A 25,178-nucleotide genomic window follows, 5' to 3' on the forward strand; every position below is an offset into this window, starting at 1 on the left:
CAGGTGATAAGATGGGAGCATAGTTCCTTCGGTTCTAGCCTAATTTTCCCAAATAAAAAGTGTCTCTCGCGATCCAGAGCCTCACAGTGACATATTATGTACTCCGCTGTTTTAGGACCTTTATCGCAGAGTCTGCAGCAAAAACTTCCTTGATACAGATTGAGCTTGTTCTTTAACACTTGACAGCCATGTGTCCTGTCAAGAGGTCTGTTGTAATCCGCACTTTATTCCTGCTCAGCATTAATAGTTCTTTTGTGGTTTTAGAGGTAGGTCCTTGGATAAAAGCCTTGCTGTGCCTGTGCGCCTGTCTGTTTCTCCAGTGGACATTCTGCTTTTCCCTGATCCAAAGTTTTAGTGCATTACGGGCCATACATTTGTGTATTCCCAGTACTGGTTCTGGATCAAGATAGGTTGCCGATCATCCTTGTCTCATCGGATTTTTCGTTGCCTTGGGTGTCGCTGTGGCCCGGCACCCAGAATAATTTAATTTTATTCCTTCGTGCCAGAGCTCCCAGTTCACCTAGGCATTCCCAAACGAGTCTCGACGATACATTTGTACTCCAAGTGCCGCCTGTTGCAATCCGTCTGACAAGACGCAAGACTGTCTGAGCAAAAACAGTTGCTTGGGCATACTTAATTTAATAAGAAGGAAGAAGAAAATAGAAGGTCAATTATTATTATTATCTCAAATGCAACACTTTATTTAAACAATAATAAAAATATATGACATGAAATTAAATATTAAATTAAACATGAAAGTAAAGAACAATAAGAACATCCCCTGAAGAACAATAAAAGCTTAATTTCAATTAATGTTATCGTTATGATGTATATTGGAATCTAATGAATTCCTATAGTTGAGACAGTTATATATTCTGTAAGCAATAACATTAAACATTTTGATTCACATTTTTTGATTCGCCTGACTGTCTGGGCATTGATGAGCTTACCTGAGTAAGCTCTTCTGTTGTTTTCACTCGCCTATTGTAGAATGGCTAAGATTTCTCCTTGGAATACTGTTGAGTACTCGTATTTGCTCCCAGGATAAAGATAAGCTTGCACATGGCCCGTCGGTATACCAGGTTAGTCCGTCCTGAAGGAATGTTGTGTCTCTCTACATCCCTCGATCCATTTTATTCACCTCGAATGGTTTGTGGTAGTGATAAAGAGGGGTCATTTGGTTCGATCTCATTTGGAGTAGAGATTCCCGATAGAATCAACCATCTTTTTATTTTATAAATACTTAAATACACTTGCACTGTTCAAATTTTATTAAGTTAACCAATTGTTGGTCTAATATAGCGAAACTATGTTTTTATAATCATCTTTTGTAACATCTGCGTTTTATTAAATAGTACAGCTCCAAAAGTACCCCTCAGCTTCATATTTAGGCAATGCTCTAATTTTATTTCTTGTTCTGCTGTCGTTATCTATAAAATGAAGAGTTGGTTACATATCGATGTTTGAAACAGAATACTTTTTAGTAATTCGTTATTTAATTATATATTATAAAAAAAATTACCATAAAATAAATAATGCATGAATTGCTAGAAAGTGGAAGAACTAGCCAAGAGAGAATTTAAACAAAAATATGTACATCATCCAAACAAGTACGCATAATAATTGCTAATCAGAGAGTAGTGTTATCCTTCAACAGTACCTACCACAGAACAGTACTAAGCGAGCATTCCATGTAGTCGAATCTCTCGTTAAGCAGTCGTAGCCACTAACCTCGGGTTTCCCGACTATGTAAACGCGGATTTAATTATTAATAACAAAAACAACAACGATAGTAAACATACAAAGCTATATAGGAGACAGACGAGCGCGTTTTAGTCGGAAAAGATTAAAAATATGTGATTTTAAAAGCAAGTTTCGTGATAATATTGTTCATAATAAATGTAAGTACCTTTTTCAATAAATATTAATGCACCAAGTATGCTAGTTGGATAATAATGCCTGGAAAAGAAAAATAAATATCTCTAGGTCCATTAGTCTAATAAATTTTGGTTAGACAACAGATATTATTTGTGCCGTCAAGTTGCAAAACTCGTCTCATCCCATAAACGTTGTTGTTTCGAGATAATAATCAAAAACTGTTTTTGCAAATGTTTGAAGCTTTAATTTACAAAAAAGGGTCCATTGAGTGGAATAATTGTTTTGTATCTCGTTTCTCTAGAAATTAAAATTAATATTTAATTTTTAAACAGAAAAAATACAAAAATAATGCGGATAAGGCGGGTTTTGTTGCAGTATGATGCATATGCATATTGGCTATGAAATTAAGACCGCTGTCATTTTATATGTAAATATTTATGGGAAATTTCATCGATCGTCATTTCCTAGCCAACTGGACGCCGTTTTTTAGATCATACGGTATTTGCATCCTAACCTGATTTATTAAATATACTATTTTATTAAAATTAACTAAAGATTTGAAAAGACATCAGTAGTGATATTATACTTGGGTACAAAGCTTATGAAAAAATGCGGGATTTGTTAGATTAATGACAATAAAAAGCAAATATAAGTGGATAAGACGGATTTTGCTGCAGTAACGTAATTTGTAGGTGAATTTTATATAGGAACTAGCGTGTACCAGCGACTTCGTTCGCGTCGAATTAATCATTCGTAATGGTGATGATAAAACAAAGCAAGAATTTCCATTAACATACAAACTGGATAAAATTTTCTCACATTTATGTCAGCATGAGAAAAAACAATATGGCGATATTATTATATAACTTGGTAATATTCGAGGGGTAGTTTCATCTCATTAGAATTTGACTTTGGAAAAATCCGTTTGCCAAAAATAAGCTTTTTACGTCAAGCAGTTTAAGCAGAATCGTGGTTAAGAAATTACCCAACTTTTTGGAACACTATGATTTTTTAAAAAATTTCAAAATATGTAAAAAAAACAAATAAATTATGCTTGTCCAAGCGTTTTCCCGAAAGACTAACCGTTTTTTAAATAACAAATATTGTAATATTTGAGAGGCGTTTTCACCCTCTTGGAATTTGAGATTCGAGAAACCCCTCCTTATCGAACCTCTACACCCCACAGTCAATCCGTTTGCCAAAAATCAGCTTTAAACGTCAAGCAGTTTAAGCAGAATCGTGATTACTCAATGGTCATATTTTATGAAACACCCTGGATAAATTTATAAAAAATCTTAAAATATGCAAAAAAAACAAAATAAAATATACGTGTTTAAGAAATTTTCCGAAAGACTCACCGTTTTTTAAATAAAAAATATTTTAATATTTGAGGGATAGTTTCACCCCCTTAAGGCGAGCGGCCACTGTGAGCGTAACTAAACTAAGCTAAGAATACGAAAGCAAACGGTAATTAAATGGGAACTCGGCTGGGAACGATTTTCGCCCAGTAGTCAGCTAAGTTTTCGTATTGTATCTCTGCTATCATAGTTCTAGGATAGCATAGTTCTATGATCGCTGCGAAAAATTCCCTGGAACCTGTCACGAACTAAAACGAGCGAAACTAAACTACGATTCGAATCTTCGTTCATATATTTTCGTTTGTTTCGGTCAAGTAGCCGCTGACGCATTAAAAAGTATGGAAGCTGATTTTTACAAATCTTATCTTCGCCTAGTTTAGTTTCGCTCGCAGTGGCCGCCCGCCTTTAGAATTCGAAAAATCCCTTCTTATCGAACCTCTACACCCTAAAGTCAATCTGTTTTCCAAAAATCAACTTTTTACGTCAAGCGCTTTAAGCAGTATCGTGATTAATCAATGACCAGACTTTTCGAAACACCCTGTATACATTTTTAAAAAATCTTAAAATATGCGAAGAAACAAAATGAAATATACGTGTTTAAGCGTTTTTTCGGAAACTTGACCGTTTTTTTAATAAAAAATATTGTAATATTTGAGGGATGGTTTCACCCTTGGAACTGGAATTTCGAAAAATCCCTTCTTGTCGAACCTTTACACCCTAGAATCAACCTGTATGCCAAAATTGAGCTTCTTACGTTGAGTGGTTTGAGCAGGATCGTGATTAATTAGTATGTCAGTCACAAGGATTTTATATTAGTATATAGATAGGCGACTTTTTTTGCAGTTTGGAATTATGTTTATGTACGAGTAGATTTCAGGATCCACTATTAATATATGTCATTAGGCCATTTTTTTAAATGGATAAGACTGGTCCAGCAACTTGACGCCCCATTTGTTCTTTGTGTTTTATTGATTCTGATGACGGGGGCAGATATACTTTTTGAATCGTTTTACGTCTTTTGTCAATTTTACTTCTTCGAAAAACTTGAAGAAATGAAACCACCAAAGTTACCAAAGTTATACACATTATTTAATGGGTATTATTAATACAAAGATTTATTTTTTACTCTAACATTGTTTTTGTATAATTTTTAATATAAAATGGTAATAATTAAAAACGTTAGTTTATATTTGCATATCTTGCATGCGTATTACAATGTGTTTTTGTTGTTAAAGAGTAGTACAGTCAATGTGGCACCTTTAACTCCCATCAAATTACCCCCGCTCTCATACTTTGCCAGTCATAAATGGTCCACTGAAAAAGCTTAAATTCGAAAATTCGTATTCCCCCATCACACCGTTTTTGAGAAACACAAAAAAAAATTGGATTCGATTTTCTGGCTGAACCGAATGAAGGGAATTAAATTCTCTATCATTGCCATTACTCGCTGACGAGTAGGTATTGACACGAATCAGAAAATGGTTATGCAAGGCGTTTTCTTACAAGAGCTTTTCTGTGGCTAAAAAGCCCGATACGTGATGTTATCTCTCTTCCGCACTCCGGACATTCAAAAGTCTCATTACTTTGTTGCCTCTTTACTTTTTGGTTGTCGTTGTTAACTGAGTTTACAATTCTTCTCCACTGCCGTTTTATTGTGCGCACATTGTGAATAATAATACTAAATTAAAATCGTGTATTCGTCATTTTAGTGAAAATGTTTATAAAAGTGAACACTGGTTATGTGGTTTTAAGGCACTCAATAAACATATATGTTAGCCTTGTCCTTGTCTACTCTTTTATCTAAAGGCGGACTCTGACGACTCGTGTATTTGACAAGTAGTTTTATTGACATACAGGGTCAGGCGAGATTGCGGCGTAGCTCCTATAATAAATAACTTAGAAATTCTGTATAGATGCCGGACGCACCCTGTATACCCGGTATACTAATTACAAATAAAATATTTGTCAGGTACACGAGTCGTCTGAGCGCGCCATAACAGATAAGTTTACAGTTTTGTTTGTTTACTAGATTTAGTTCTTTTTTAAATTGGTTTAATTATTTTTTTTGAACTGTTATATTTTATTTTTGTAACATAAAAATTGAAGACTTATAATAAAAAAAGAAAAAACTTTATTGTATTGGTAAAATGTTAAGTGCAGTTACTTACATCTCCCTGTATTGACGCCACGCTACGCCGCTGGTGTTTTGGTGTATTGTAGTTCTCTGCTGTGTTGGAACGAACCTGTTAAAAAAATGTTGTGGTTGGAGGAAAAAAAAATATTGATATTATCCTTTCGATTTTTAAAAAACTTCGAACTCAATTATAAAAAATTTAACAAAAATATTTCTGAACCTATATTTTTCTGGATTTCGTCGATTTTTATTTTCAATTTTCCTGATGTTCGTTCATGCGCCAAGTTGGAATCACCCTGTACAGGGTGGGTCAAATTCGACACTTTTAAATGGACCATTTTCTATAGGAGATAGACGAAAACTAATATCGGTGTCTGGAGCTCAATTTTCATCAAAAACATGATGGTGAAAACCGCACATCAATATCTGTTACCGTTTCGGAGTTACGGGGTGTTTTTCAAAAATGTGCATTTTTAACAAATCGCTTAACTTTTTTGCTATGGAAAATTTTGTATTTCTATGAAAACATTTCCAAAGCACCTTTTTAAGTAGAATTTAATGGTTTTAGGAAAAAAAAATTTAAAATTAATAATTTAAGAGTTATCAACAGAAAAATTGATTTATTATTTGGGACACCCTCTATATTTTTAACTAACTGAAAGTAATTTATAATTACCTTTCCAAAAATATAGCACACTTGATATTTTGTTATAATCCCCTTCGAAATACAGAGTTTTTAAAAGTTCGCCACTTTTAACTAGTAGGCTTTGGACCCCTTATTGATGATATGCCCTTAATGGAACTCGAAAACATATTTTTCCAGCAAGACGACACACCGCCTGTGAACGCTGAAGTTATCAGCAAATTTTTGCAGCCAATTTCAAGAATAATTGAATAGCTAACCAAGATCCCAGCCGTTGGCCGTCGATGCTGCCTGACTTAGTGCCCATGGATCTAATCCTATGGATATATTTGCGGAAGAATAAAGGTTCTTTATTCTTCCGTATAATCTAGACAAGAATTAGAAATGTTTAGCAGTTATGAGAGGGTATCTTTCACCCCCACTGAATTAATGCATTCCGCGAGAAATGTTCAAAAACTGCCCCGTCTGTCCATAATAGAAGACGGTCGATATGTCGAACACCTGTAGCAAAATCTCATGTCTTGGTTAGTTATTTATTTTTATTATTATTAGATATAGTTTAAATGTTGTGTCGATGTTGGTTAAATATATTTTAAATTGTTATAAAATTCTGCATCTCTTATTTAAAGCTGGCGAATTTTTTATATACTCTACCTCTCGAAGAAGAATCGAGCAAAATATCAAGTGTGTTATATTTTGGAAAGGTAATTTTAAATTATTTTCAATAAATTAAAAATATACAGGGTGTCCCATATAAAAAATCAAATTTTCTGTTGATAATTCTTAAATTATTAATTTTTAAAAATTGTACTGAAACCATTAAATTCTACGTAAAAGGTGCTTTGGAAATGTTTTCATAAAAATACAAAATTTTCCATAGCAAAAAGTTACAGCGATTTGATAAAAATGCATATTTTTGAAAAACACCCCGTAACTCCGACACGGTAACAGATATCGATATGCGGTTTTCACCATCATGTTTTTGACAAAATTGAGCTCCAGACACCGATATCAGTTTTTGTCTATCTCCCTATAGAAAAGGGTGTTTCCATTTAAAAGCGTCGAATTTGACCCACCCTGTACAGATACGGATTCTACTATTTGTTGTGCCAAACTGGTATTCAAGTAATTAAATTAAAAGCTTTTAGTCTTAAAATTTATATGAAACAATTGTGTTTAGACAAATAAACACAATTCTGTTATCTTCCTTCATAAAAGCAATAAGCGGATTTTATCATGTTTGTTTTCGAATTGATTAGGATCCACTAAATATTTTTTAAGATAATTTTGCAGACTCCGTTGTTCTTCAATATACTAATACACACGGAAAATAGCATCAGATTATCATGTTCTCCATATCGAACGTAATATTTTATCATTTTGGATTTTTTATATTTGATCACTTTTTACTTATTGTAACATCTCAAGGCCGGCAGTATTATCATTCTCTTGCAGTACTAAACAACAAAACAAAAAAAGAACAAATTGGTAAGTACATACTGCGAATTTTATTTTTAATGCTTTTGACTTCTCTTCTGGCTTGCGGATACAGTCTTGTATTTTATTTATATGCAATATGTACAGTATAGTATAACTTCAGTAGTTCGGGTAGATATCGTTCCGGCAATCACCCGGTATATCGAGGTGCCCGGATTACTGGAGCCATTTAAATTTATTCCTTTAGAAAATAAAAATAACTCAAACATTGTCAAGTACACAACGTTAAAATTTTTATGTATTTTAAAGTTTAATATATTTTGTTCTAGTGGGCCGATTTTGATGATTCTTTAAGCAATTTGTCGTTAAATTACTTGACTTTTTAGTATCTCTTTCTAAATTAAAAATAATAGTTTCCATCTGTCAATTATACGAGGGAAAACAAAATGTTGATATTTTGGTGAAAGTTTGAAACACCCTGTGAAATATGTTACCAAAGCATGTTAACAAAGCAAGTTAAAAATTGTTTCATCATCTACGTACGTCTTTTCTCGAGAGTATGTTTTTTGATTCATCGCAAAAACTTTAATTTTATTGGAGATATTCGCTTTTGAATAAGACAGTAACAATTTACAGCAATTTTAGAATTTATTTCGGATCCTCATCACCACATTTATAACCCGTTAATGTACCCTACAGGGTGTTGCAAACATTTACCAAAATATCAATATTTTTTCCCCTCGTATAATTGACAGATGGAAACTTGGAAATGGAAACAAAGGAGATACAAAAAAGTCAAATTTAGCTACAAATTGCTTAAAAAATCATCAAAATCGGCCCACTAGAACAAAATATATTAAACTTTAAAATACATCAAAATTCTTAGATGCCCGTTTTTCGTGCCGGTGAGTGTATAAAGTTTATTAATTAAAATTACAGATTAAAACTTTTTTTCCCATAAAAAACTGATTCATGTCTGCGTTGAAGAACAGTATCGATGTTAATCGATCTTGCGATCCTTTAACATCGAGCTGATTTTTCATCTTGATGAACTCATCTTTGCATTGTATGCTTGTTCTTTTCTGATTATATCATCTCATATTTTCATTATATGTCACCTCTGGAACAACAGGTCTAAATTTTTCCTGAAACGAAATCACGGCGGTAACATCAATGGAAAGCAGTAACATTTCTGACCACATATCGTCAAAAAAACTTCAGTTTATCTAGCAATCCATAACTTTAATAATAACTTATTGTATACTCGTTGTATAAAACCAGTTGTACAATATTAGTTCAAGTTCACGTTATTCTGCTCTTCTATTTTTATATATTGGCTTTTAAACCCATACGTCTTCGATAATTCTATTCCTACCTGGCCCTTGAAATAATTTTGATATAAAATTCCTTATTTTATCCCTCATTTTGTTTATGTCAAACACTGCAGATTTTGAAACTATATGTAGAATGTAGAATGTAGAATGAGTAAGAGGGGGGGGGGGGTGAATCACTGCGACCTTAAAGATCTATTGTACCCCTCTTCCTTGAGTCATCACACAGTCTATAACCCATCATACCCCTGTTGTAGAGGGGACAGGCTATTTCCCATCCTCCTCTGACAACAGTTCTTCCTTCGAGGGTACACACCCTTCCACGATTGGAGTTTGGCCCTCCGTGCCGCCCTTCACAGTCGAGGAGCTTACCTCCGGCCAAGGAACCCGTGAGGTGCAGGCTGGAGGATCTGTCTCCATTTTCTCCACCTCTTTAACTTGGTCTCTCCTTAGACCTGATACCGGTGTTGTCCCGTATCTATAATAGAGAATATGTCCCTCTTTCTCTATTGCCTCCTCGGATATGAGGTCAATTCCTATTGTGAAGACCTGACCATGACCCTCCCCCCTCGAGTTGATGACTCGCCAACTCGATGTCCTTACATTGAAGTTTTGATCCTGGATAAGGCTCAGCAGATAGATATCTTTCCCCTTGCTCCTCGGCAGAAAGACCGTGATGGCCGCCCCTTTAGGGATGTTTTCTCCCTTCACTGTAACCAGTTCCGGCCCTTGCCAATATTTAAGCTTAGGTGCGATTTCCACCAACCAATTCGCCGATTCTTGAGATACACAATCTATGAGCATCATGCCCACCCGAAAGTGTATCCCCGCAAAACGCAGCTGACCCACATTTTGTAGATCGTTGTGTTGCGATCCGATCGCCACTACTTTGTCCAGTATAGCCTCTTCTAGACACGTTTGCTGGTCGGTGGTCAGAGCTACCTCTGGGAAATCCTTTGGCAGCACCGCCATTTTCACTTGTCCAGCAATAGCTGCAAAGCTAATGATACGTGATAATGAATAATGAATACAATGATACGATACAAAGCGGTGATACGTCCCTGCTTGCCTCCTTGTGTTGGACGGCTTTCCATCCTGGCTTTTTTGAGGTGAGAGGTTCTCGCTCCCTCTCTTGCCCTTTGATGGAGATGAGTCAGGTTGTTTCTTGGTTTCTTTACTCTCCCCTTTTCGGAGGAATTTTTTTTGGCTTTTGCTTCCTCTGGAGCAAGTTCTTCGTGGAGCAGTCGGAGGTATCTCCGTGCTTCTGTTCCGCTAAGACCTACTCTCAGAGGATCGCCTAGCCCGCCTTGTTGGCCCAGGCCAGGTAGACAAAACGGTAGCTTGTGTCGCTTTAGGAATTTTGGAACTATAACATGCTCCGTAATTTGACAAGTAGGTATTTTTGCCGAATTAAGATATTCTAATATTTTAGATTTTTCGGCGAGTGTAAGAGCTTTTGTACTACTTATGTGCTCGTTTGATAGGAACCATTACGTCTAACATTGTAGATTGTATGGGATTTATTGTGTCCCTCTATCTTACGCTATAACTCATCATACAATCTCAGGGCTTTGACAAAAGCCAGTATCGGAGACGGTTTTATAATGATTAGTTCTCCATCTCCGAAATCAGTCGTAACAAAGTTTATAGTACCCGCTTTAATCTTTAAACAAATAGTTTAGGATACTAACAGACTTTTTTATGAAGATCCATTTATCAGTTATTTAAGTTGCGATCCCAAACAACCACAGTGAAAAAAAAGCTGATGCCGTTAAATAAGATTAGAAAAAATATCATCTTAAAATAGAATTCTAATGGAGCATAATTTCCAAAAACGTTATAGATATGTCACTTGAATTAAGTACTCTACTCAATATAATGTTATCGCATGCTCTTGACAACAATTTTTTTTATTTAGTTTAGATGAAATCCTCTTAATAAATAAATAATCCATCTGATTAACTCACTTAAATCGCATTATTTAAAAAATCAATTATTATTTTTGAGTTTGCTGACTCGTTATGCTGATCTGTTATCTGTATTATTGATTTTTTTTTAATTTTTTTAACAATATTAAGACTTGATTGGTTGATTTCGCCAGAAAACCTTGTCTCTCATTGTGCAGTTTTAGGTTGACAACATAGGTACTATATCTAAAAATCTCGTCTCATAATTTTCTGTTAAGCCCATTTTCAGAAATTTAAAAATTGCTTTATTATATATTTTAATCTACGACAATGTCATTATGACACATTTAACATTGTCATTTGGATGTCATTATGGTTTTCATAATAGCACTAGTGCTATTATATGGCTATTATGAATTCATAATAACACGCAAATTTTAAAATAAGAAACAAGCAAAAAAGGTACCTACTATTCTTGATTCCTTTCCCTTTACACCAATCTTCAAGTTTTACATAGGCTTGCTCGTACGTTTGTCTTGATTTTTCGGGAAGTAGGGAATCGACAACGTTTTGCGCAATGCCTACAATATCCGAAGGGACACTTTCAGAATCAGAATCACCCATATTAATATTATTTTTTGCTTTTTGCTAAAACTGAACGTTTAACACAAAATTGAACATCAATAATTGAGTTGTCAAAATCAAAATGGAAACAATCAACAAGCACGGTTACCACGGCGTCGACTAATATGGGCACCTCATAATTTTGAATTTTAATTTTTATGAGCATATCTTTGATATTTTAAATTAAATCAAATCTCTTTGGATCGTCCCTCGTGTCGCGTCGTAGATTAAATTTTGAATGATACACGTATACACGATACGAACTTTTTAATGAAACTTGTGTAACTAAAGGCGGGTTCTCACTTGTCAGTTTCGCTGACGCAGTCTGACTGATTCAGTGATGCTGAACAAATAATGAACGTCAGAACACATTTTCATGTTAAATGATCAGTAAATTCGTACTTTCAGTTAAAGTGAAAACCAGTTCTACTTTTTTCATTTTTGACTGATCATTATCGAATAATGAATAGAAACTGAAGCGTGAGAACTACATTTTCGTGATTTGTTCAGTTTACAAGTTAAAGTTAATTAATTATTTTAATATATATCTCCAAAAAAATCCTTTATGGGTATTTCGCCACTGCACTGCAAGAAAATCTACAAAATAAAATAGTTATTTTTTGTAAACACTTCTGGCGTTAAACCTAAACGGACACTGCTTGTCAGAAGTTATGTTTACAGTTATACAAATTGGCTTAATAAAGAAAAAAATGCTTAACGTTTCGGAAAGTCTGTCGTCGGAAGGAAAAAAAATTCAAAGAATAAAGAAAAAAAACTATTTAAAATGTTTAAATTCAAATTATTATGAGAAGACGCTTTTTTTTAAAGCAGATACGTCTACAAGAAACCCTTGAAGTTCTGTTAAAATAGAACGTCAACGGTTTCTTGTAGACGTATCTGCTTTAAAAAAAACGTTTTCTTCTTTTCTGATTCACCAGAATATTCTGTAATTCATTTGCTAATTGTAAACAAACTTCGCGAACACCTGGTTTCAATTTTGTTTTAACCATTTTCATGTCTGCGAAATCACCACGATAAAATGTTTGGACCAACTGAATACTGAATGTAGCAAAACATGAAACGTGTGAATACAATCGTTGATTTTTATTTTTCATTGATAATGAATCAGTCAGACTGCGTCAGCGAAACTGACAAGTGAGAACCCGCCTTAAGCCGTTACACGCCTTTCATTATGATGTTCGTATCGAGCTTGTATCATTAATAACTATAGTCTACGACAATGTCATTATGACACATTTCACATTGTCATTTGGATGTCCATTATGGCTTTCATAATAGCACTGATGCTATTATGAATTCATAATAACACGCAAATTTGAAAATAAGAAACAAGTAAAAAAGGTACCTAAATACGTTTATTTATTGTAAACATTAATTATAATATCAGTACAATTGGTTAAATTAATTCCAGACGATGACAGGTGAGTTGAATTTTTTTTGCAGATTTAAGACAACAGTAAAACGATATGAGTCTGGACCAACATCATGAGAACCTGGTAAACAATAACAAAAGCCACAAGCCATGTCATTTGAAACAACCGGAAGTTAACAATGCCTACGTGGACAATTCCAACGAAGTTTATTTCGGACACAGGAACATATTTCAGGGTCCTGTGACGATAGAAACAGTCATATTTAAAGATGTAAAGGAAAATTTAGATAAAGGAAATACAACGGACGGTGGTATCGCCAAAAATCCAGATGAAAGCACTAGGAACGGAAAAGAAGAATATAGCAAATATAATCCAAATACACCTTTTATAGTAAATGGTAAGACACAAAATATTCTCTAGCACACTCACCGGCACCAAAAACGGACACCTTAAAATATTTATGTATTTTAAAGTTTAATATATTTTGTTCTAGTGGGCCGATTTTGATGATTTTTTAAACAATTTGAAGCTAAGTTATTTGACTTTTTAGTATCTTCTTCTAAACTAAAAAGGAAACTTTCTATCTGTCAATTATAAGAGGGAAAACAAAATGTTGATATTTTGGTGACAGTTTCAAACACCCTGTAGAATATGTTAACTATGTTAACATTGCAAGGAATCTAAAAATCATTTTATCATCTAGGTACATCTTATCCCGACAGTTTATTTTTTTATTTATCTCAATAGCTTTATTTTTATTGGAGATATTCGCTTTTATATAAGAGAGTAACGATTTACAGCAATTTTAGCATTGATTTCGGATCCTCATCAACCAACACACTTATAAAATAATGTATATTGTTTTTGTAATGTCACTGTCATTAAAAAGTCATATTATTACTGCTTATTGACATTTATTCTAGTATAGATGGTTTTAAGTTCTGAAATATCGGCTTTTGCTGCTTTAATTGATCATGGTAGTACATCGTACCCTATACATTTTATTTGTGAGAAAATAAGTTCCTAAGGTCTTGCGGCCCTGGGATCTTGACTACTTGTTTTAGTAGATTTGTACTAAAACTGTAATACTTTTTTGAACTGATTTATTTATAGAGCTCTTTTATAATCTTTGGTTTTTAGGTTTCCTCTGGATAAAGGAAAATGCCAAAAACCACATGAAAATTACTACAGTTATAATTATCGTAGTCATATGTATTCTTGCTATTGCAATAATTGTACCAACAGGTAAAGTTATTTTAGTGTTGAGTACTTTATATTTTTCAAATTGATATTTACGTCATTATTATTATAAATATATAGTTGGAACAATCGAAAAAAGACTTCTAAAAGCAATCTGCAATCGTCAATGGAAATAAACAGCAAAAGAAAACTCGCTTTGGATTCCTTAATTCCATATACTAAGAACTGGCAAAGGTTAGTCTTGGGTCGAGATTTCCGTATGTAAGAAGAGTACAATGCGTTTATAATGTACTGAACAAAGAGAGGACAGTAAACACGTTGCCAAACGTATGAAATAAACCGAGAAACTGTGCACATCGCTAAGAGACGTGGAAGGGGATATAGCAGATTTGTCGCAGTTGACCGGTCGACCTAATCAATACCTCTGTCAGTACTTAAAGTTCTAGGGAAAGGTGTACGTCATGCGTTCAGCTTCACGATTTAATTACGTTTCGTGATACTTAATTTGTTTAATTATTAACGAGTCGTTGTAATTTTCCCTATAGCTTGAATTTTTTTAAGTGCAAGCTAGAAACACTTGCATTTTTGGCAAAAATAAGTGGAATTGAGTGGGCGTTCGATAGTGGTCGCGCTATTAGAACTCTGAATTCAAAAATCGATATCTCGAAATCAATTAGAAATAATAGATTGTAATTTTTTCAAGAACTTTGTTAATATTTTTGCTCTATTTTCTTTGTAGACAGTATGTGAAAATCTTTATCAATAAAAAAATTACACGATTGCTGAAAATTGCTATGCTCTAAAAGTAAATGGATGGATTGTTTACAATTTTTGAATGGAAAAAACAACCTTATCGAATTTTTCTTATGTAAACGTATTGTAAAATATCCGATCTTGAAAATAAAAAAAAAGTTTGAATATCTAAAATGGTTCTTGAGTTATGGTCTGTTATGTGTTAAAAAGTTGAGTTCTTAAATTATCGTGATTACTGACGTTTTATCGTCAGTAATAATTTTTTCTCTAATGATTTTATCTAGTTATCTCTTGCAAAAAAGTCTTTTAAAAATAAGCGGTTTGCGATCGTGATTTTACTTCACTTGATAGGGAAAGGCGTATCGGCAACGCCGCAACAGCACACCGTCGCGCGTTGCGTCGGTCGGTCGCATTTCTCTCACTCGGACTTAATAAGATCCTTATGCGATTTACTTCCACACATGTAAATGCCGACCCAAAAGCAACAGTTGCCAGCACGGTATTTGGAATGCATATCTATAATTTACTTGTGGTACTAGCTATTCTGTGCTTGTGGGTATTCACAGCAGAGTGCTCGATCCATATACTAGTTTTAACCGTTGTTTAAAAGGAAATGTTTACGCTCTTTGGAAGGCAAATAATTTATTTTTAAATATTTTTGCTGTATTGTCATTTTAACAATAATTGTCAGTTTATTTCAAAAAAGGTATCTGATTATCTCCTAAATTTGTCAATACCCTGTTTCACTTGTTTCACTGGAACTGACTACAACTTTTGATTTTTAAATGACACTCTCGTTATTTTTTTAATTTATTCGATAGAAAATAAAACTCTGAATAGAGTGACCGAAGATAATTTGACTCGAAATACCAAGTGTGTGGTACTAAATTATTCGTAAAAAAAATCATCTTTCAGCCTGCCAAGACAAGACACTAAAAACATTAGACGATCAAATTTATTTTTCCAAAGCTCCTTGATTAAAAATTAGTGTTTTAACACATCCATTGCACTCTAGATTGAAATTTAAAATACAATTTTGTTTAAGCTAGATTTTCAAAAGGTGACATATGCTATATCGTTCTATTCAGAGTGTTATTTTTTATCGAATATAGTTAAAAATACCAAGGGAGCCAGTTAAAAATCAAAAGTTGTAGTCATTTCCGGTGAAACAGGAAATGACCGAAAACGATAATTGAATACGTCAATAAGCCCTAATTTATTTCATATACTATATACTAACACACCAAATCTCGGTTTTTTATCTCAAAAAATAAAAAAGTTATAGAGTTGAGCCACTTTTGAGACGCACCCGGTATAATACTAATGAATTAAATAATTTCATAGCATAAAAATATTAAGTGAATTTTACTTGTAGTGCTACTGTCAAGGAAAAAATCATCCTTCATACTGTCTCGTTCAGATTGGGGTGCACTAGACCCATCAGGTGTAACCACACCTTTGCCAACTCCAGTTAACTATGTCATAATACATCACACAGCAACGGAAAACTGTACAAATCAGGATCAGTGCATAAAAAACTTACAGTGAGTATTACAGTGATTTTAGATTAAAATTTTATATATTTTTTATAATAACTTTAAATATTTTAAGTTAATGTTAGCTAGATTCAAACTTACTTTAAATTAATTGTATCTACAAATAATATACGAAAAATTGCATATATGGTAATCGCAAAACAATTTCCAATGCACGTGACCAGCTCTGAGTGACAAGCGATGGCGACAGCGCTGTCAGATTGTGATGGATTTATGATATGAATCTGAATTTAAAAGTGACAAACAATATATTTATTATATCATTTTTTAAAGATTTTTACGTTTTATTTTTAATTTAATAATAATATTTGAGTAATTAATTGATTTATTTGTTTTATAGTTTATTTTACTTATTACGTATTGGCTAAAACTAGTCCATTATGAAGATTAGTCTAAGCGTTATTATGGGTTATTTATTTATTTATTGATGTGCATTTTACAACGCCATAAGTGGTAATAACAAGTAAGAGAGTCCTATTAATGCACAAACTAATAATCACAAAATTTAATACAAACTAACGTAGAAAAAGCTTTGAAAGTGGTATAATGTGCTTATCAATCAAACTTACTTCTCTGACTGCAGTCCAGGGTAATGAAGAACCTTTACTGTCACGTTCTCGTTCAAAATAGTTTATCAGGGAAGCTACAGGCCGTTTACTATTTAAATGCTTCGGCATATTTTCAACACACAATTTCAAGAAATTCAATACAAAAACTCGAAAATTTAGTTTTTAAAAGAACTGTTTGTACTTAAAAGTTCAATTTTTTGAAAAAAGACACTATGAAAATAGGCCAAAAAAGAGAACTACTCACAATGATTCAACAACAACACGATATTATACAAAATAATGACTGACATTAGGATAATTGTCAAATAATAAACGACACCCTTTTTTTCCATAACAAGGGGCCGTCCTCTGCCGGAAACACTGCGACCTGAGAGGCCTATTGTGTTTGTCCCCCTTCTATATCTGCACCCATTCTCCTATCCCTGTGCTCTGCACTAGCTTATGCAGGTCCTTGATAGGATGGGAGCATAGTTCCTCCGGTTCTAGCCTAGCTTTCCCAAATAAAGAGTGTCGCTTACGATCCAGAGCCTCGCAATGACATATTATGTGCTCCGCTGTTTCAGGAACTTTATCGCAGAGTCTGCAGCAAAGACTTCCTTGATACAGGTTGAGCTTGTTCAGATAACACTTGACAGCCATGTGTCCTGTCAAGAGGCTTGTTGTAATCCGCACTTTATTCCTGCTAAGCATTAGCAGTTCTTTTGCCGCTTTAGAGCTAGGTTCTTGGATAAAAACCTTGCTGTGCCTGTGCCCCTGTCTGTTTCTCCAGTGGACATTGTGATTTTCCTTGATCCAGAGTTTTAGTGCACTACGGGCCATACATTTGGGTATTCCCAGTACTGGCTCTGGACCAAGATAGGATGCCGATGATCCCTGCCTAGCTAGCTCATCAGCTTTTTCGTTGTCTTGGATGCCGCTGTGGCCCGGCACTCAGAATAATTTAATTCTGTTTGTTTCTGCCAGAGCTCCAAGTTCACCCAGGCATTCCCAGACGAGTCTCGACGATACTTTTGAGTTCTTAAGCGCCCCAAGTGTCGCCTGACTGTCTGAGCATATATTGATGAGCTTACCTGAATAAGCTCTTCTATTGTTTTCTCTTGCACATTGTAGAATGGTGAAGATTTCTGTCTGGAATACGGTTGAGTGTTTACCCAAGGAAAAGGATAAGCTTTCCCTTGGTCTTTCCCCAAATACTCCAGCTCCTGTTTCTTCAGCGGTCTTTGACCCGTCTGTATACCAGGTTAGTCCATCCTGAAGGAATGTTATATCTGTCCACATTCCTCGAGTTTGTTCACCTCGAATGGTTTGTGGTAGTGATAAAGAGGGGTCATTTGGTCCGATCTCATTTGAAGTAGAGATCCTCCGATAGAATCTCCCATCTTTAAGTGTCCTGTTTCTGTCCTATTTCCCGGAGACAAGACACTTTGTTGTCGGTAGAGTCCCATTCTTGCCTCCACCTGGATCACTATGTGAAGAGGCGGAAGGTCCAGAAGCGCCTCCATTGATGCAGTGGGCGTTGATTTCATTGCCCCTGTTATGCTCAGTCTTTGCACCTCAAATCTTTGCACCTTTCTAAGGCTGAGCATTGTTGTTTGTTGCATTACCTTAGGCCACCATACCAAGGATGCATATGTTACTGAAGGCCTCACCACTCCAGTGTACAGCCAGTGCACCATCTGTGGTCTGAGGCCACAGATTTTTCCATGAAGTCGTCTGTCTGCCGCTAATGTAGTCACCGCTCTCCTTGTGACATTTTCCAAATGTCGGTTCCAGGTCAGTTTGGTATCCAGCATGATTCCTAGATACTTGACCTCCCCCGAGAGAGGAATCTCATCACCGCAGAGTCTTAGAGGTCCTAGTCCCTCCAAAATTCTTCGTTTGGTGAAGGGGATTATTACGGTCTTTGTAGGACTGATGTTTAGTCCCTCCCATGTCACCCATGATTCCACAATCTTCAGGGCTCTTTGCATTCGCTCCCTTACTGTTGTGTTAAACTTACCTCTGACTAACACGACCAAATCGTCTGCGTATCCCAGAGAAACGACAACCTTGCTAAAAACGGCGCAATGTGACCAACATAGCGATAATAAAATTCGGTTTAAACTAATTTTTGCTGCTTTAATCTAAATAAAATATCTGTTACAATCATTTGCTCTATAAAGTAAAATGTAAAGCTGCTCGGTATCTTAAATTGTACAACAAATTTAAACATTTTTGCCAAAATTTCATTCAGTCAGGTTTATGGACTTTAGTGTCAATGTCGATATGACTGATAACGTGCATCGGAAGATGTTTTGCGATTACAATATATACATATTTAATCGATACGAAATAAACTTTCAGTTACGTCATCGAGGGCGCGATTTCGTGTTGCCTGCCCTTAGTGCCAACCACCGTCGAGATTGTATTAAACGCCAGGCTGACTAAAGCTTGATTTTCATGCATCCGTTGTCCGACGATACGTTGATACGATAATATTAATTTCATTGGTTGTATTTAAAGGCTTCGATTGGTTAACCGTTTCCAACCAATCGAAGTCTTTAAATTCAACCAATAAAATTAAAATCGTATCATCGTATCGTCGGACAACGGATGCATGAAAATCAAACTTAAGGGTGGCTGCAATGACGTCCCGTAATCCTGCTGTTAAAACATAACATGTGGTTTCTATATATAAAAACCAATTGTTATATTTTAACAGCAGGATTACGGGACGTCGTTGCAGCCACCTTAACTGGAATTTTAATTTTCCGCTGGCGATTCACCTGGTAGCTTTGCTGTAAAAAATGTCAGTTTGTCACATTTATGTATTTATTTATTTATTTAATTTTGATTTGTTTTGACACTTTAGTTTTGTATTACGAGTTTTTGATTAAAATGAATTGTGTCGTGACACTTTAAGCTTGCAATTTTTTGTTAGCAGACCTTGCAGTTTTGTCACGGTTTTGTCAAAAATATGACAAAACAATGACAATACAAAAAATGCATTTTTATAGCGTTAACAGATTCAATATAATTCATTTATTTTTAGGTATATACAAAAATTTCACATGGAGAGTCGAGACTTTTACGACATTGGATATAACTTCTTGGTAGGTGGAGATGGACAGGCTTACGAAGGAAGAGGTTGGACAGTAGAGGGAGCCCACTTATTTGGGTAAATCACTATACAGGCTGTCTGAAATAAGTGCAAGTTTTTTAATTCGGAATATAATTTAACATATTCTCGTTCTCACGTACGAACTAAGAATGTATTCTTTTGGCATTTTCCAAAAAATTAAAAAACAATTTTTGTGCTGCAGACTTATTTTTGAAAATGTCTTAAAAATTGTACCATGCTAAGTGATATCTGCGTTCTTTAATTGTATTTTTGTCTGATGATGCTCGTATGAGCGAAACACGTGTCACTTTGCTTAGTTTTAATATACAGTATGTCTCCGGATTGTCTTTACAAGAGGAAAAACTTTTTTTATTATTGACACTTTGAGTATGCATTTTTCATAAAACAAAATGCATTCTTCATAAAAAAAAATTAGAGAAAATTAATAAAAACATGAAAATATGGTTGAATTTTTTCCTAAAAAGTCCTAAAAATCAAAACGCGTTTTTATGGTAATATAACTTCGTTTTCATTCTTTGATACGGTAATCGTAAAACATTTTCCAATGCACGTCATCAATCATATCGAAATTGACACTAAAACCTATAAACCTCACGAAATGAAATTTTGGCAAACCTGTTTAATATAAAAATATAATGTAAATTTGTTGTATAATTTAAGATACCCATCTGTTCCGGTCCTTCATCTTAGTTTATAGAGTAAATAATTTACTTTTTTAATTAATAATAACCATTTATCAAAGAATGAAATCAAATTGATATTACCATAAATAAACCAATGAATACAGAACAACAAACAAAAAATGTAATATACAAAATACCATTTTGTATATTTTACATTGGTGAAACATCTAGACCCTTAAATGTTCGAATTAAAGAACATAAAGTTTATTTAAGAAAGGGAGATTTTCACAAATATATGATTTGTCAGCAATCATGGGACACAGGACACAGAATAGATTTTAATAAGGTTTTTTTAATACAATCTAATAAAAAATAAATGTATTGCTTATGCATCTGTAGATGTTAGTAATGTATGGCAATCTCTTCTTTGATTTTAAAGAACATAACATAAATAACCATAACATACGTATAAATTAAAAATAATCATACAGAAAGTTTGGTGCTTTTTGGTTTTACCTTATTAAGTAATTGTTATCAGGTAGTAATTGTTAATTTTGAAGTTTAGCTTGATATAATGTCATTTTAACAGAACGTCAACGGTTATTGTAGACGTACCTGTTTTAAAAAAACTAAAGTGTTTTCGCATAGTTCAATTTAAATATTTTAAACAGTTTTTTTCTTTATTCTTTGTATTTTTTTGCTTCCGACGACGGAAAGAGATAAACTTTCCGAAACTTTAAGCATTTTTTTGTTTGTTAGGCAAATTTGTATATCTGTAAACCTAACTTCTGACAAGTAGTTTCCATTTGTATTAACGCAGAAGTGTTTACAAAAAATAACTATTTTGTTTTGTAGATTTTCTTGCAGTGGCGAAGTTCTCATATAGGATTTTTTGTAGAGATGATTTGATATTACCATAGAAAGGCCTTTTGATTTTTAAGACTTAGACATGTTTGACAAAATATTCAACCATCTTTTCATGTTTTTCGAGATGTTTTTCTTAATATTCTCTAAAACGTTAAGGAAATTTAGAAAAATATAAACGGGATTAACAATTTTAGAACAAGCAAATTTTTTTATGAAACATCCATTTTCGCAAAATGTCTATAGAAAATGTTTCCTCTTGTAAAGATAATCCGGGGACCTACTGTACAAAGGCCATGACTTTGATTATTTTTTCTTCTTTATAATATTTGTATCCTCTCAAATTTCAGATATAATTCAAAAAGCATCGGCATAGCCTTCGTAGGCACGTTCAACGACATAATGCCGCCAAAACGTCAAATCGAAGTCTGCCAGAAAGTGATTAAGCAGGGCCTGGACTGGAGTTATATCGACAAAGACTACAAACTGCTCGCAGCCAGACAACTGGCAGGGACAGAGAGTCCAGGTGCCGCACTGTACGCTGACGTTAAAACGTGGCCCCATTGGGTCAAAGAACCATAAAAAGTCTAAGACTGAATTGTTTAGAATATGTCGTCCAAAATGTGATTTTATTCGTATGTGAGTTTGGTATTTTATAAAAAAAAACATTAAAGCTTCATTCGGAATCTCGAAGTTAGTGGAATAAATTAGTAGTTTCAATTAGCGTAGAAGTTTATTCACTTAATTTTAATGTAAGCATTCAGAACATCATAATTAGTGGTAGTCATTTTCAATTAGTGGAAAAAGTTAACAAACTTTTGCCTTTTCCACTCATTATACTTCAAAATTTGCCAGGAATGTCTTTTTGGCCTTTGATTATCACCCGTCAAGAAAAATTTTGGTTAGAAATCAAAAGTTTATTGTTTAATAAGCTAAGGCTGTATTCCGGTGCAAAACCAGGCGAACCAGACCGGTAAACTATGGTAAAGAGCGGTTCCTGAAAAACATCGGTTTGATACGGAACGGTTTGGTAAAATACTGGAAATGTCAAATGTTGACGTTTTCTAAATTTCAATACCTTTATTATAAAATTTATCTTTTATGTATTTTTAATGTACCTATTCTCTGCTTTTACGTTTGCTTCTTCTTTTCAATTGAGTTTAATGTTGAAAAGTATTTTATTAATAAACTGCTCCAATATTAAAACAAATCAATAATAAATAAACAAATCTAATCAATATTTATATTTTTATAGCTTACAAAACATTCACGATTACTTGTTGTCTTGTTTTTCATGTTTTCTGGCCGCATGATAAGTTTAAATGGTCCTAAAAAGTAATTCTATTTAGTTTATGAAATTTATTTACCTTTACTGCCTACCTTCATTGCTTTTGTATATAAATACAAAATAGTATAACAAATTTTAGAAATTAAATGAGAATTTCACTCGAACTTCCAATATTTGCTTGATTTCTGTCACATAAATGACATTGATTGACAAACAAAACCGGAAAACCAGCCTGCTCGCGCTGGTTAGTTTGGTGACAGTTATAACCGGTTATAACCGTGTTATAACCGAATTTTTCAGGAACCGTGTTCCCTAATCAGAAAACTTTCAGGAAACCGATAGAAACGGAACATAGAACCATAACCAAGATAAGCAACGGAATACACCCTCTGTGGATAGTTTTTTAGACGACGTGAATGATCATAAACTAAAAAGTTAGTGTAGTTGAAACCACTAATTTATTCCACTAATTGGGAGGTTCTGAATGAAGCTTAAAACTTCATCCAGAATCATAAAATTAATGGAATAAAGTGGTGGTTTCAATTAGCGTATGTTTCATCCTGTAATCTCAATGTAAACATTCAGAAGGTTAAAATTAGTGGTAGTACTTTTCAGTTCTTTTAACTTTTTCCACTAATTATACTTCAAAACTTGCGAGTAATGTCATGTTGACGTTTGATTATCATCCGTCAATTGAAATCGCGGTTGCAAATGTTTTTAATCTAAATATTAGGCTTTCTCTGTGTATACTGCCGATTACCGCAAGCTGCTGCTAGGAAATTTTACTTATTTTATTTGTATTTTTTCAAGGTTCTGAATGAAGCTTTACCTCGAGCTTTACCCTTATTAAAAATCGATTTAATTTTGATATTTTAAAATATTAAATAAAGTTTTAAGGCCACGTTATGTCTCGTAGTCGTTATTGTATATATTTTTGTTAATTTTTATTTGTTTAAGAATAAAATGATATTATATCAAAAATTATTTTCTCTGCTCTTATTAAAAATTGCATTCCTGTGATATTAACCAAGTTATTTTTCCAAACCCGTCTGATTATCTTTTTAAAGAATCAGTACAGAAGAGTACAATATATTAATCTCGGCAAAATGGCATCGTTAAATGAGACTGAACATATTGAAATTAATTAAATCAAATTGTTTAAGTGTTATTTTCTAAAGTGAACAACTCGGAAACAGTTCGAATGAGGTACATTGTGTGTATTTCGATTTTTGCTTAGAATTGAAGAAAGAACCGAAATGCAATAATATACAGGGGGTTTAATTTAAAAAAATAAAACTTTGATGTGCCACGACTTTAAGACCGACCCTGTATACTTAAATTTATTACCCGCTAATAGATATTTATAAACCCTATAACTTTTATATTTAATTTTTTGCGGTACCTCCTCTATTTTACCTAATAATCGACCGTTTCGATGCACGTTTCGTTCTATACTTTTCTTTCGCCTTTTTGAGCCTTCTTTTTCGTTGTGTAGCAGTTTCGTTTTTATTTTTGTTTGTTTTTTTTATTTATTGTTTCCATGTTGTTCCCACGAGTAATGGACATTTAAACGGTCGACCCCCTCAGAGGTCCAGTAGAGGGGCAAGGCTATAATATACAACAAGAGGCGCCCATCTTGAGGGGAAAACGCTTGCGACATTACATTTTTAATAATAATATAATAATAAATGCCATACGGTCCCTAATGCCATACAGTCCTCAGCACGTTTTAACCTATTACCTTAACTTGGGTGGTAAAGCTACCGCTAACTACGTAGGTACATCTAATCACCTATTTTTTTTATCTGTCCTTCTAACGTCACACAATCTTGGACACAACTGTTCTGGACACGACTACTCATGCCCTCACCTATTACGCCATTTTGTAACGACGTCCATCTTGGATTTTAAATTTTGTCATAATCACAGTATTCTACTAGTGTAGCCCTTTCATTTGATACCCATATTGAAGGGGTTGTGGAAAAATATGAAATCCGCCATTTTGTACCATTTGCCATCTTAGATTTACAATGTTATTGATATTACTATATTGTATTGTCATCGGAACTAAAGGTGTGTACCAAATTTCAGATCAATCTGACAACAGGAAGGTACTTAAATTTCAATTTCTAAATTTGACCCAAATAAACAAACAAAAAAATAAATACCGTACGGGTCGAGCTAAATAAAACCGTTTAAAAACGTAACATTCAGCGGTCAACGTATTCTCAAAATGATGGTCAAGAAAAGTTTAACAAATAATCCTACATGCTTTTCTTCATTTGAAAAATTCATACAATTTTTGCTTATTTTAATTTACAAAGTTTGGATGTGACAGCTTCACATTTCTGAGAGCAAAGACGATTAAACTTGTTTCCATGGCTAACTAAGTGAAATTGTTTAAAAATGATAAGAATTGGCTATAACTCAGTAATTTTTCGAAGAAAACATATTATAGCTTATATCGCTAGAAAGCTTAAAAAATGGCGCTTTTTATG

At 33.9% G+C, this 25,178-nt stretch overlaps 1 protein-coding gene across 4 annotated transcripts; it reads left to right on the forward strand.

The window, feature by feature from the left end:
- Positions 1 to 1,665: 1,665 nt before the first annotated feature.
- Positions 1,666 to 21,997, forward strand: LOC115887504 (peptidoglycan-recognition protein 2-like). 4 transcript variants are annotated; one of them, XM_030906966.1, is made up of 6 exons: positions 1,666 to 1,901; positions 12,777 to 13,103; positions 13,847 to 13,951; positions 16,035 to 16,203; positions 19,816 to 19,941; positions 21,743 to 21,997. In XM_030906966.1, exons 2-6 carry the CDS (start codon positions 12,800 to 12,802, stop codon positions 21,972 to 21,974), a joined length of 936 nt encoding a protein of 311 aa, XP_030762826.1. In that variant the 5' UTR covers positions 1,666 to 1,901; positions 12,777 to 12,799; the 3' UTR covers positions 21,975 to 21,997. The 4 variants fall into 4 exon arrangements, with proteins under 4 accessions (XP_030762826.1, XP_030762828.1, XP_030762829.1 ...); XM_030906968.1 differs by having other exon boundaries at positions 1,673 to 1,901; positions 12,755 to 13,103; XM_030906967.1 differs by lacking the exon at positions 1,666 to 1,901 and adding an exon at positions 7,321 to 7,501.
- Positions 21,998 to 25,178: the final 3,181 nt, after the last annotated feature.

The sequence above is a fragment of the Sitophilus oryzae genome, unplaced genomic scaffold (genome assembly GCF_002938485.1).
Source record: "Sitophilus oryzae breed Bouriz unplaced genomic scaffold, Soryzae_2.0 scaffold_576_pilon_pilon, whole genome shotgun sequence".
NCBI classification, from domain to species: Eukaryota; Metazoa; Arthropoda; class Insecta; order Coleoptera; family Curculionidae; genus Sitophilus; species Sitophilus oryzae.